This window comes from Oenanthe melanoleuca, chromosome 10, assembly GCF_029582105.1.
Source record: "Oenanthe melanoleuca isolate GR-GAL-2019-014 chromosome 10, OMel1.0, whole genome shotgun sequence".
Classification (NCBI taxonomy): domain Eukaryota; kingdom Metazoa; phylum Chordata; class Aves; order Passeriformes; family Muscicapidae; genus Oenanthe; species Oenanthe melanoleuca.
The window spans coordinates 5535039-5549629 of record NC_079344.1 but is presented as its reverse complement, the minus strand read 5'-3'; the positions used below and the strand labels follow the sequence as shown (position 1 = coordinate 5549629).

Sequence of the window (14591 nt, the reverse complement as noted above, 5' to 3'; positions counted from 1 at the left end):
TTGCTACGAGTTAATATAAATCCCATAAAGTTCAAAAATGTCCTGCGAGTACTGGAACTTTGTGGGAAACACTAATAAGCAACCTGGGGTTACACTACAGAACGTTTGTTGAAGGCACCCTGGTATCTGTGTGTGACTGACAGGGTGATGAATGATGATTGCTGGGCTTGCTTTGAACAAGCCCTCTTCCTCCAGCAAAGTCAAACAGACCTTGCAGAGGAAGTTATGGAATTTGCTTTCTGTTAAGTCCACTCAGAGATTAAAATTCATATGCCAAAACTTGGAAACTTAGAATCCAGCTACAGGAAGGGATGATTCTTCTCAAAAGAATCTCCCTAGAACTCTCTTGTCACTGCTATATATTAGCTAAAGACTCTGATACCCCTGTGCTCACCAGCAGAGATGTCACCAACAAAACGCAGCACAGCATTCAGAGAAGAAATGCTGCCCTATCCTGTCTGCCAGGCAAATGCAAAATACCTGCTTAGGATTGGTTTAAATAATATTTGAGTGTGTGTGCTCAGCAGATTCTTTGCTGAGAGCTCCAAAGCAGGCAGAGAGAGCAAGTGTGAATAAATGTGTGAATTTGAAAGCCCCAGTTAACATTCACCATTTATGTTTAAAGGCTAAACATTCACACAATGCCTCTTCTTAACACAGCCAATACACATTGTAGCATTCATTGATAAATGCAAGCAGACTGTCATAGAAACTGGAAAAAATAAGGATGGAAGAGGGTAAAATATGCAGGAAGCTATCCTATCCCCCTATGGCCTGAAATTTGCTCAGGGTATTATACATGTGATTAGCAACTGCCTGTCAACTAAAGGAAAAAAACTTGGGAAATTTAAGGAGGATATGGCTTTTACTGAAGATGCAGTAATCAAATAATAATGAAATATAAAAAGGATCATGATAAATTTCAGCTTGAAAGATGAAGTCTTTGAAGACAGGAAAAATAAGTGGTAAGATTCTTCTATCTTTTGTTTGTTGGCATGTTTGCTAAGACCTGCCTCATAATGGGTTAACATTTCAAATGTGAAGCCAAGTCTACCAATTGTATTGTTGTGGTCTGATTGTCAGGACCAAAATGAGACACATTTATCTTTAAAATACCTCTAAGACTGCTAAACATATGTGTGTATATAAAAATATAGAAGAGTTTGATGAGGCAATAGTATTGATTATGAATGGACATGGGCTAATACACATAAAGATTGGTGTGCAATATGTATGTGCAGAGGGAAGAGTTAAGCATTGCCACAACCATTCTTTCTGCAGTCCTAGAGCTGACATTCCCTAATCAACTGCAATCTTCATGTTCACTATTAAAATAGGACTCAGTAGGGAATATTCAGTAGTGGATACAAATAAATGCCTACACATACACATGATATACATGGATACAAGGCTTGACTCAAAATACTTTGGAATCAGTAAGCCTGTTCTAGTGGACCACAGCAAATAAATGTGATGTTGTTAATGTAAATTTGCAACTTTAAATTTTAATGCATTTAAAAAACCTAGTAAACATTTTAATTTAGCATCTCTAATAGGAGATATTTTACAACTTCACATATTACTTTCATAAACCAGACATTCATCATAAGCATGTATAATTTTGTCTCTTGGGCCACAGGATTTTCTGGATTTATGTACAGGATACACTCTGACAATCTATTCACACCCTAAATTCTTAAGATGTCACTCAGAATATCTCATCGTGGATTCACAGTTATTGCTGTTTCTTTAGGCTTCATTCTACAGTTTATTTCAAAAGTACAATGAAACTTCTTAGGAGAAGGAAAATTACATTTAATCTCTTAATATATGAATCAGTTTACCTGCATTTGTGCCATTAAAGAAATATAACAGCTTAGTTTCAAAAGGTCAGTAACTTCTGAAACACTCTTGATTCTCTTTCTTGTCTGTAGCTGAGAAAGAGCAGAGACCACTCTTCTCAGCAGTAAAGTGGTTCTGTCTACTTAGCTAATTTCCCCACACACTCTGTAGTTCACTGGTGACATATGTCCAATGTTTCCCCAGGTTTAAAAGAAAAGGAACTCACATTTTGCCAAAGAAGAGCCAAGACCACAGAGGAGATGAAATATAAGATAAAGTAGTAACACTGCAGTGAAGTGAACCCAAATGGGACCTTGATTTTTTTTAAAGTGACGTATTACAGACATAAACCCAAGTTGGAGAGATCAAATCTATATCAGCAGCAAAAACTAAGCTCTTCAAAATTTAGCAGGGCTCAGATCTCCTGGCTGGGCTTGCTCCCATCCTTCTGTGAGATGAAAATGTAATAGGAAACTCTAGCAAGAACATGCATTTTCAGCTCCATGATTTGATTAATATTGGTAGAGCACTTTCAAGATTACTCATATTGCATAGCACGCATTTCTCTTGAAGAGGATTCAATCCACTTTTATACTGACTTTTATCACATTCAGGAATGCACAAATACTATGCTTTACATACATTCCATCATCCTCTGCATACCCTTTGTATATATATCTATAATAGCAATGTTTCTCAGACAGTTTCCTGGCAATAAAGCCAACTGCCAGTAGAACTGAAAGCAAGCTTGAGTGAAAAATTATTTTAACCTCCAGAAAAGAATGGGCATGTTCAAATACTTCCTATCAGGCATGGTCATCAGGAGTGTATTAGTTGTTGTAGGCCAAGAGCATGGAGATTTTTCCATCATTTTATCAATTTATGTAATTTTCCACACATGAGAATTTTACTTCACTCTAATTTGCCAGTACAGATGCAGCATCTGTTTCTACAGTCAACATACAGTGAGTCATACCTGCTCATATAAATATACAGCTATGGTACTAAAACCATGAAAGAGAATAGAAATAACTCATAAGGAAAAAATAGATCAGTACTTAATTTCACAGTGTTGGGCTCAATAGACCAAGGTTGTCAGAGAAGCACAGTTATAGATTAGTTACGCCCATTTTTTTCCTATAAAATTTTAAGCATTTTATTTTCATTATTGCTTTCTAAGGATAACTCCAGACACTCAGATTTACTATTGTGATTTCATTAGTAGAATTTCATTCATTGGTAACATTTCAACTGATAGCTCTGAGAACAGAAACAGACTAGAAGAGTTCTTGCTGGGAAGGAAGTGTCTGAGGGCAGAGGAGGATGAGTATCTGCTGCTTTTTTTTCTGGATGCCACTGCAAAGTTTTAGCCAAGGACTGCCACAGAGGACCTTAGGATAGTTTTCACAAGAACAGTTCAATGCATCTCACTTGGTTGTCACTTTTTTCAAAAACACCCTTGTGCAATGGCAGTGGTGTGGAATAGAAGTTGAATTTCACTGTAGAGATAGCTACATTTCAGTGGTGGCTGAAGTGATCCCAGCAGACTTTGTAAAGCACTTTGGGATTCTTACAGATGAAAGGTGCTATATAAATGTCAGGTATTGTTATACACCACTTAGGAAAAACGTTGCCATTTATTCCTCTGGATTTACTGTTCAGCATTTAGAGATAATCGTCATTGCTGATAATAACAGTAAGAATCGTATCTTGAACGCTGCAGACTGTGCAGATTGTTCTGTATTCTCCTTGTCTGTAGCAGGAGGTCGCATACTGATAAGGAGGAGGAATTTTTTGACAATGTGATTATAGAGAACAAGCTATTTTTCATATTATATGGTCAAAGTGCCACTGTCAGAGTTATTTACATGGCTGCATCATTTACAGCCCAGGATTATTGAAAGGAGTCAGCTGAAAGGTAAGCTGCTTTCATGATGATATTCAGAACAGCATAGTACAACAGCTCCCTGTAGTAGGGCCATTTGTTTTACTGTATTGCCTCTCTATACTTGTCTAAGTTCTACTCATTCTTTTTATTAAAAGATTTTATTTAAATGCATGATGAATGTTTCTAACAATGCTTACCTACGCACTGATTAGAATTTGTTAGAGGGATTCCAGCATTTATCCTAACATGAGCACCTTTGGTTTTGGTGTTTCATTTAGGGTTGGGGGGGCACTTCTTTTTGGCATAATAGAGTTCCAATTGTAGTTCAGTACTGATTCTAACAGGAATGTAAAAGGCAGATGGGGTTTGCCAGGTAGATGAGTAATTTCAGCAATGCACTAACAGATCAAATGGTCTTTATAGTACTGGAAAACAATCCTGCCCCAGCAATTCTCTCAACTGAGTAACACCTGAATATAAAGAAACTCACATTTCCCCTTCCTCTTCTGCTTCCCAGTCTCTCCTCTCAGATTTCTGTCTTCCAGTTGGGGTATCTCATTAACCTGCAGGCTCTATCCCTGCCTCATTATCTTCTCCTGAACATCTGAGGGAGGCAGGAGTGAGGCTGTATTAACCCACTGATTGCTGCTGACCGAGTGATGCCCCTGAGCCCTTTTGGAAGCAGCTTTGCCTGAATAAAAGCTGCTGGAGGATGTGGTCCAGGACTGACTAATGGATAAGTATAGGAGTAATCTACAGTGGGGATTCCTTTTATTAAAACCTTGGAAAACCTTTGTGTGGAAGGGAGCTGAGTCTATCTCTGAGGAAGGCGAGAAACTTCTCTGCTATTCCCAATGTCTTTTAGTACAGAAGCTGTAAAAGCATTAAAATGTACAGAACTGCCTCCTCTCCTTCCTGCTAGCCAGCACAGGCACTTTCCCAGCTAATCCAGAAAAATTACCCCCTGGAGAAAGGCTAAATGCTAAATGCTATTGCTGAAATTCCTTTGACAGTCCCATATCCTATCAAAAATGCCACAAGAGAGCTCAGTGTCCAAATGAGCATGGATACTGCACCCAACACTTGCAGGATTGTAGTTATGGCTCTATGTAGCCTATGCAAATTCCCAGAAATTCCCAGTCTTCCTAGAGTATTGACATTTACACCCACCTTCAGAGCACTGTTCAGAATTATCATAAAAGATCAGAGTGCAGCTTGGAGGCCAGTGTAATCATAATTGACCATGCTGGTATATTTACTCTAGATAATAGAGTTTATTTCTTATTTTTCCTTTTTGCTGCTTTTACCTTGGTCTCTCTCTGTGGAAGTTTAACCACTGACTACCATGGGAGGCAGAAAAGCTCAAAATTCTGGAAAAAGTGTGATAGATTTTTCCCCCACATGAAGGAAAACCAGCAAAATAGCAGGAACAGAGATTAGAACACATAGATTAAGAGGGGTAACACAGGATGCTACATGGGCTAAGAAAAATTTAACACCAATTATATGTGCTTAAAGGACTTACATAAGAGAAGGCATTTTTAAATGAAAAATCTAGAATGAAACCTGTGAAGTACTTATGCAGTTAGTGACATGTGACTTAAGATATGAGGAAAGACATTTCTAAAATCTCATACAAAACAACCACACAAAGCTTAAGGCTTACTCCAACAATATCATAAATTGTCCTCCCACAAGGTTAGTACAGGAGAAACCAAAACCATGGAGTGTCTTTCAAGTATCGACTCTTTCCATGTGAAGTAATACTCTTAAACATTTAGTCAAATAAAAATGTACACAGAGTAGGACACATGCTCATCATATGATAGGTGGTAGAGCCATCTAACTCTTTCCAGAGATTTCTGTATGGAAACCACCAAAGAACCTCTGTAATTTAATCACTGGCTGCTGCAACTGGCTGCCTGCCTGTTAATTGCTTGGACAATACCCAAATTGTCAGACCAAAAGACCACCCAGTGATTCATTGGGCTGTCACTTCATATAACCAAAACAACAAATATAAGAAAGAGTGCCTGAAATGAGTCTTTGCTTGTGATGTCTTCTCTGATATTTTCTCAGTATCCAATCCATTAAAATTGTTTATCACCTTCTTTAAAAAGCTTGAAATGTTATTGCTGCAAATCTCAAGTTCCTGAGGAGCATTATACTCCAAAGTGATTCGGCAAGAATATCTCTAAGGAAAGCCAGTTTGGTAGTTCTAAGAGCTTCTATATTGTACTACTGATGTGGTTTTGCTGCTTAAGCCCAGTGAGTTTGGGCAGGGATAACACAAATCTACCAACATTTACTATGGAATTTTGCTTTTGTATTAACTTACAAAATGTCATGACCATCCTTTTATATGTCTTTACAAAACTGCTCCAATGTACTACACAGAGATAACACTAACAGAGTGATGGTGATTTTAAATCCCTAGAAGCTTTTAAAATATATTTTCATTATAGTTCATGAATAATCAGCACTAATATAAATTCTAAATGTATGCTTGTTTGCAATGCATAGAAATCTCCCATAACTACACTGGGTATACTACCAGTGAGGTAGAGGGAAGGTGAAAAGATATTTTTTTATTACTTAAATAGTGGCATAATTTTGGAAAAAAAAGGAAAAAAGGAAAAAAAAAGTGGATTTGGGAGACCTTGAAGCAGCTTTTTGACAAATATCTGCTCAAAGGAATGAAATCCATTGATTTAATGGATGCTATGAAGTGAGAAATAAAACGCATCAAATCTTCAAACTATAACCTAAAAGCAGCAATAATATATTTGCTCTCAGCATGCATTAGTCTGGAAGACATTTAAGAAGAGAAGTGCTTTTCCCATTACCCATGTCCAAGGCATCGTACTCAGCAAGTTAGGAGAGACAAAAGCTGGCTACTCCAGTGCTTGGATGCAACACGTGTCCACTTGCTGCTCTTTTCTCATCACTCATCTACTTTTACTGTTGTCAGACATTTTATCAGCCAAGAATTTCTGCTTTCCCTTTGTAAACCCTTTGTCTGAAGCAGCAGTTATGGAGTGCTGTCACTCCAGACATGTATCATGACATCTGCACCATGTTTTTGGTTGTAGCCCCATTAGACATTGGAGGATGGTTAGGTCAGAGCCCATCCACTGATTGCAGCGTGAAGCTGTGACAGACCCTCCCATAGCCCTCCCTGGCCTCTGCAGAATGCCTGAGAAACAGCTGGATGATCCCCTGTGCCAAGGGTTTCTATTTCACACCACACAGCAAGGGCATCTTAGGGATACCAGCTCCTGTTTCTCTCCCAGCTTCTGCAGAGGGTTAGAAGAGACCTGCCCAAATCTGCAGCTGAGGCAGCTGGCTGAGGGTGGCTCAGTGCCACAGTCTGCCCACTTTCCCAGCTCCTTTACTGATCCTATAGTCAGTGAGGATTAAACCTCCACAATGCATCCTCAGACAGGATCCTAAGGAATGAGATATGCTGCCCACTGGATATTTCATCTTCTTCAGCTGCTGGTTTAAAGTATTGAGGGATCTTTGTATGACAGCTCACTATAACACTACTCTTTGTCCCCAGCATTTAAACAATTATTTTCTAGTTCAAGTCACTTTTTTGTGCTAGTTTTCCCTCTGTGCACAGTTACACATGTAAACTTGCTTTTATCTCTGAGGGCCTGGAGATGATCCCACAAAGTCTCCCTGAGGTTTCAGCTGATGCTGCAGAGACTAAGATTGCTAGACAGCTTTGATTCTGGGTTTCAGTTTTGTTGCTTTTCTTTCACAATCTCTCTACTTCTTAGCCAAAGTAAATGTCAGTGCAGACAGTTCTACACTATGCAAAAATAAAGATATTTGGACCTTCAAAATGCTTTTTTTCCAGATAACTCATGATACTTTCTATAAACCACTGCAATTAGTAGAACCTGTAGCACAAAATCTTACACAGTGTATCCCACTACCTTTATCAGTCCTTCCTCTTTGTATCATTGACAAGGATGTCCAGTCAACAGCTTTCCTGCCCAGGCTGTGCTCATTCTGCAAGGAAATGCAATTTAGAAGTTTCAAAAATCATCCTGTGATCTTGCAACCTAGTGCAGTAGGAAGAATTCTAGAAATTTAATGTACATGGAAAAAAGTCAAAATGGAGAAAAAATTAATAGTGGCAATTATGTTAATTCAGACAGATATGACTTACTGTCTTTTAAACACCGATATTACAAAGTTAAAAGCTTCTTTAGAGGCACATGGTACTAAACTGATATCCATCTTTAAAGTAATCAGGCTTTCAGTTCAGTCTCAGCAAATAATATTCTTAAGCATGTTTTTTTCAAACAAACTCAAGAAAAAGCTGGAGTGAATTTCAAGGCTTGAGTGCTGCTGCCATCTACATGGCAGGAAGACTACAAACCAAAACAAACAACAAAAATCTGTGTTACATTTACTGGTCAGAGCTGTAAGTCTGCAAATCAGTGTGATGATAGAAAATACAGTTCTGAAACTGAACAAAATCTTTTACTACCCCGAGTTTCTGTGTGGAAAACTAATGATGATTTAGGTTACGATTTCCTCACATCCATATTATCAAGAAGATCACAAATTATTTAGATAAAATTTAAGAATAAAGAAGGAAAATATCACTATTTTATGAGTTTTGGATATTGTTAATATTTTTCTGACGAGTATGTTTTCAAATGCCAAGAAAGAAAGAAAGAAAGAAAGAAAGAAAATCTGCCAGTTGATGTAAAGCCAGAGGGACTAAGGTGCTTAATGAAACAACATATATTACTTACATATACTCCTTACTCCACTGAGACTATTTTTCACAACTGTGTTATTGAGAGTATTGCAGAGGAAGAAAAAACAGTTTTTATTGCTATATTTGCAATATACATACAATGTAAATTCAGGCAGCACAACTCTGTATTTTGAAGTTAAACCTTGAAATATATGAAATAAAAACTAGAAGTAATTAAATTTGTACTGCTAAGAAATTTTGTCCAGCGCACAGTCTGCTCTAAAAAACTGCAGGTGTTTGCTAAGTTTCATAATCTTTCACATTGTTTAACAACTCACACTGCTTCACCTTGGCAGCTCTGTTTGTACTCACCCATCACAGGCACAACCATCAGAAGACAGGGAAGGTGTTCTTGCTGAGATGTGCCTCTGTCCCACAGCACAGCTCTCAGACACACTTTAAACTTTCCAGCAGGTGTCATTCAAGAAACTTCCCATGAGCCCCAATAAGACAATCTCGGGTTATTATGTGAATTTTATGTTGCATCTGAGTTCAGAACTATTTCTCCAAAAGTAAAATTGATGAATTTTCAGTTTGGAGATTGATGAATTCAAATGATGTCTCAACTCAAATGCTAACAATAATGTTAAGATCTTTGACTAGCAGTTCAGACTACATATTCAATGAGGAGGGGAAAAGGGGAAGACCAGTCCTTGAAATGCCTCTGCATCCTTGTCTCATCCAAGAAGTATGGCCTGCAAAATCCAGCAGAAATATCCATTACAAGAAGCAGGACTTTGTCTTGACAGATCCCCATCACGGATGTGGGTGCAATGTCATTCAGCATTGGCATTTGTGATGGAGCTCAGTGTTCTGTCTGCCTTCAGAGAACTTGGTCTTTCAAAAGGAATAAAATCCTGGGCAGAGGTAATGCTGCTTACTGAACTGTCCCCTTCTTTTTTAAATTTTCAACACTTCAGCTCATTCAGACTTGCAAAACCACTTCCTTTGCTAAACTGCTGCTGTTTGGAGCTTGTAGCCCCATGGCATCCTGGTTTTGTTAAAGTGTCCCTGTTTCAAACACAGAATCTCACCAAGTCCCATGCCAATGTACTTTGAGAGCACCTTTCATTGGATTGGGAAGTGCATTACTCCACAAAATACAACTCCAAAATGGAAGCATTTTATTGCAATTTAAAATTTAAAATATGTAAATGGCACAAGAGATTTCAAAATATAATGTTTGGATTTGGAGACACAAAAGAACAGTTGAAAGTTTAGGGAGTTTTCCAGACAGGAATCTATGTCAGTGACCACTCAGTATGGCCAGTGAGACCAAGTATGAATTATCTGGAAAACTCAAAATCCCTCAAATAAAAGAAATGCTGAAGAGTTTCATCTTATACTAAAGAAGTGACTTTTAATTTTTTTAAAAATAATATTATGAATTATGCATGTAATGTAAAGAATGCTTATAGGATTTGAAAGCCTGAAGTATATGTTTAAGCAAGACCCCTGCACATAGCACCCTAAACATCACTTTCATGCTCATTTTTTGTGAACTGTCCCACATTTCCACTCTGGTTTGCTTGCTATGCCTCTGGTCTTTGCACTGGGGCCAATGCTTGCCTTGGCACGGCCTGGGCACACAAGCAGTAGTGCAAACACAAGTGAGGAGACACAGAAGCCTGAGGCTGGAATGGGAAGAAATCCCCCTTGACTGTGAAACCACACCTTGAGCTGTACAGGCCACTGGACCACATGACTTCTGTATGGGAAAAAACCCAAGCCAAACCAAAAACACCACATTCCTTAAGCAGTTCATGTATTCATTAATTTTCTCCCCATTTTTAAAATTTAAACAACTACTCAAAAATATTACCATTCCTTTTGACAGGATTCTTTCAGAGTAACACAATAGAAAAATATAATCTTAATTGCCTTGGGACTTTGTTGTAAACTCCATCTCCATAAGCATGAATGCAGTGTACATCAGACCACACTCATGAAATGCTTCTTCAGCTTGGCACACAAGGAACTATTGCAGGGAGTTCTTCTGTATTTGTGTATTCAGCTCTGAAATTGTACTTTGTTGCAAAAAGATTTTTCTGAGTGGGTTCATTGTAAGCACATATTATAAAGTTGGTTGTTTGAAAGACATCCAGAAGACAAGGAGAATACATTTGCTTTACTGGGAAATAAATGTACCTAATAAAAAGTTCCTGCCTTACCTTACTGATCCTGCAATGATAATTAGCACAAAGTACGCACAAGCATGTGCCAAACACCGACCAGCACTGCACAAACCATTCCAGAGGGCTGGCTCTATTGGCAGGCTGCTGATGTGCACTGCTTTGCAGAATTAAAGACAAGCAATCAAATATCATGTTGCACAAATGTAATTGCTACTACAGCAGTACTGGGTGTTATGGACAATGCCAATTCCTTGAGCTATGAACCTCGTGGAACAAATCCACTTCTGAAATTTCTAGATGAAAGAATTTTCAAAAGATTTGTTATCCTGGCCCAAGTGAGCAGATGCTGAATCAAAGCAGTGATGCTTGTTGTGAATGGACTTTTTAAAGTCCATGGAAGAAACTCCTGCAACAACTGGATGTGGCTGTTTATATGGAAGAGGAGCAAAGGAGGGAGTCAACCCTTTGTTTGCAATTTGTTCTACTGTCTGCAAGGTTCCTGTAGGGCTACTAAGTTCCTGTAGATATAGTTACAATTTTATTTTTACCTTCTTGATGTTTGCAACTCTCATTCAACCACGAAAGTTAGCAGGAGGATATATGTCAGCTAAACACATGTTCTGCTCTCAGTTATGTTGTGCAAGTATAAATACATCAGTGGTGTTATTCCACACATCCAGCACAAGAAATGCAAGAATGAAGCTGTAGCACTCAATATTCAGTCACCATAATTCAAATAAAACCACACATGAACAAAAGATACATTTTAGAGAGGAAAACACCTCCTACAAGGAAAGTGTTTCTGAAAAATACAAAATGTGTTAAAACCATTGACTTTTCTGTCTAAAGATGCCATTTTTCTGCATGGTATTCACAGTCAAAGAAAAGCAAGCATTAATTATCTTTATCTTCTCTGGATTGCAGTGAATTTGAATTAGATATTCTTTAGTTGAATAAAAACTGGGATATTTCTCACAAAGCCCTTCCTCCACCCAATGTGTTGGAAGACCATACACTGCACTAAGGGACATGGACTTAAGGGATATAAAAGAACAGAAGGAAGAAATTTTCATATCTGCTTCATTCAAACCATATTGTGGCAACAGAAACCAGATTTTATCACTCCTGTAGCCAAGACAAAAAAGAGATTCATTGCCAGAGAATCTTTCCACACCGAGAAATCTCTACTCTCCTAGTTAAGGGATCTTATGGCTAATGTGACAATTAGAAGGGATAAATCAGACCAGGATTTCCACCCTGGTACAGATCCATCAGGCACATTCTCAAGACCCTTTGCCTTCAGTAGCACTCCAACTACTGGCAACAAAGAAAGTGAGCTTACTGCTCTGAGCAGCCATTATTTGTCAAATAAGCTTAAGTCCCACAGAATATCAGGTGATAAATGGGTTGAATCAGCTGCATATATTCTACAAATATAACAACATAATATTTTTAGGAAAAAAAAGTAAAAAAGGTATAGCAGCTTTTGCCAATGAGCACAAATTGATATTCAATGAATTATATAATTTCAGAAGAGGACCCCTATGGGCTTCTCCAGTTCCATACTAGTACTGCATTTCTACAGATGATTGTAATGGCAGTCTTTGGGGAAAGGAAAATTTGCATCCTAGACATGACCAGATTTGTTCTCAATTTCCCATTCTCTCCTGTGCACAGAACACTCTTTGTATTTTAGTTATTTCTAAATATTCCATGTTTCATTCAAATTGTGAATTATTTTCACTTTTCTCAGTGAAAACCAATTTTCTAATTATTTGAAATGCATTTGGTTTTGCTCAGTGTTAAAATGTTATTGGTAAGAAAAGTCAGAAGGAAAGAGAGAGAAAAATTAAAATTTGATGTGTGTAAAAAAGGACTAAAATTTACATAATTTTTTGATGGCAAAGTTTTGGAAAGATCACTACATAAACAAGTGAATGACTTCTAAAAATGAAGATTTGGTATTTTCTATATCAAAACTATTCAAATTTAGTTGAATACATGTAAATGTATTATCAATGGAAACATGAATTGAAGCCAATAAAGAAGCTGTTCTTATGGAAGGTATTTCTTCTGAAAATAAATTGTTAAAGGTACCATAATAAATACAAAAACCATTTCATGTCCACCACACCACATATGTCCTATTTCTTGGCTGTCTTCTACATCTTCTAATTCCTTCATCTCAGCAGGTTTTTTTCTAACACACCTTACAGGAGCACACCTTAGATATCCAGGGATGTGGCTTCATGTCATCTGGAAAAGAAATGCATGATTTCTTAAGGATTTGCAATTTGAGGCTTAATAATTTTACAGTATGAGGTAACAACTGAGATTTTGTTACTAAAATATATGTTATTTTACAGTCTTTTTATAGAGTAACAAACTCTGTTATTTTTGTAATGGAATAAAAACTTTTCAGCACCTTCATATTAATGTTAAAAGGTCCAGAAATCTACCTCCAGAAGAGTGTTCACATTATAACTGATACATCACAGGAAGCAATACAGAACCTGAAACATCCCAAGAGATGTATGGATTCCTCTAAACTCTTCTCCTGCACAGACTTCTGCTTTTCCTTTCTTTTGTTTTAAAGGAAACCCTTCCAGTGGATCAGCAGAAAGACAATTTCTATCTTAAACTCATAGGATTTTATGCTTCCTCTACAAAAATTTTCTCTTAGCAGAAATAATCCTACAATAGCTGTAAAAAGAAGTAATGTTATATTATATTTTAATCTTGTCAAGGCATTTTAGAATTCCACAGAAAAACTTTCAAATACCAATTTTTACCTTCAAGATTTCTTTTAATTTGATGTACAGTAATATTTACAACCCGAATTTTAATTGTAAAATTAATTTTAATTTTACCACCTGAATTTTTATTACTTGCATTAGAAACTCTGCTCAAACTGGTACCACCACACCTTTCACGAGTATATGAACACTGAGAAAGCAGCAGACATTATTTTACTCCAGTCTAATGAATATTTTGTAAATTTATCATATTATCTATGATCTTTCTGCCTATCTGTATCATAGACACAGAGACATATGCATTTTCTTGAGGACTATCAGGCAGTCTTCTGAGTTTACAGTTTAATTTGCTATTAAAAAAAACAAAACCGAAAGCAAACAACAAAATCACAAATCAAACCAAAACATGAGTCAAGATTCCAGTAACCCAGACCACTGATAGGATATGACACTACATCTACTGCAGTGAAATTATGATGAATTCATCCATGCCTATGCTGGAAATTCCAGAACTTCTTTCTGGAATAATTCCTGGGCACTGACAGTTTGTATACAGTCCCCAGGCCCATCAGAGCCTGTGACCATGGGCTGCCCCTACACTGCATCTTCTTCCTGCTTCATGCATCCTCACCAGCAACAGCCTCCAGCACCCCTTTCCCTGGTCAGTCCTCATTTACTGCCTCCTGCTTTTCATGAGGATGCAAACACAGAAAATCATTACTTTCTAGGGTGCTTCATACTGAAGTAAATATTCATACTGAATATTTAATTTTACATTCTGCCTGTGCTCTGATGAACAGCCATAGAGCTAACACAATGCTGATTTTAAAAACACACTTCAGTGGATGGAACTTGGAGCAGGTAAGTGAATATTTGATGCTGCAATTATAACTTGCCTGATAACGTGACAGTCACACTTTTAGTGGTGTATTTTTAAGCACAGTGTGGCTAATAGGAATCTGCTGTTCTTAATTCATTTTTATTTCTATTTGCTGCAGTTCTGTCTCTCACTTTATTTCAGGGACAGTCAGAGACCTTTCCCATCTCTGTGCCAAGGTCTCTAAATAGGACAAGCAATTAAGCAAGATTGCAAAAACTGCTCAGATTTTTCCTATTAACTGTTATGCACCCAGAATTACAATCTGTCCTGAAAAATGAAAAATTGAAGAGAAAGAATTGTTAGTATGTGG

General features: G+C 37.4%; 1 protein-coding gene across 1 annotated transcript in view; it reads right to left on the bottom strand.

The window, feature by feature from the left end:
• Nucleotides 1-12787: 12787 nt before the first annotated feature.
• The window catches only part of WDR72 (WD repeat domain 72), a 92654-nt gene continuing 90850 nt past the window's right edge, over nt 12788-14591 (bottom strand). The window contains exon 19 of the mRNA XM_056500044.1: nt 12788-12901. Coding sequence (XP_056356019.1) covers nt 12846-12901 — 56 coding nt within the window. The 3' untranslated portion in view covers nt 12788-12845. The remainder of the gene's footprint in view (nt 12902-14591) is intronic.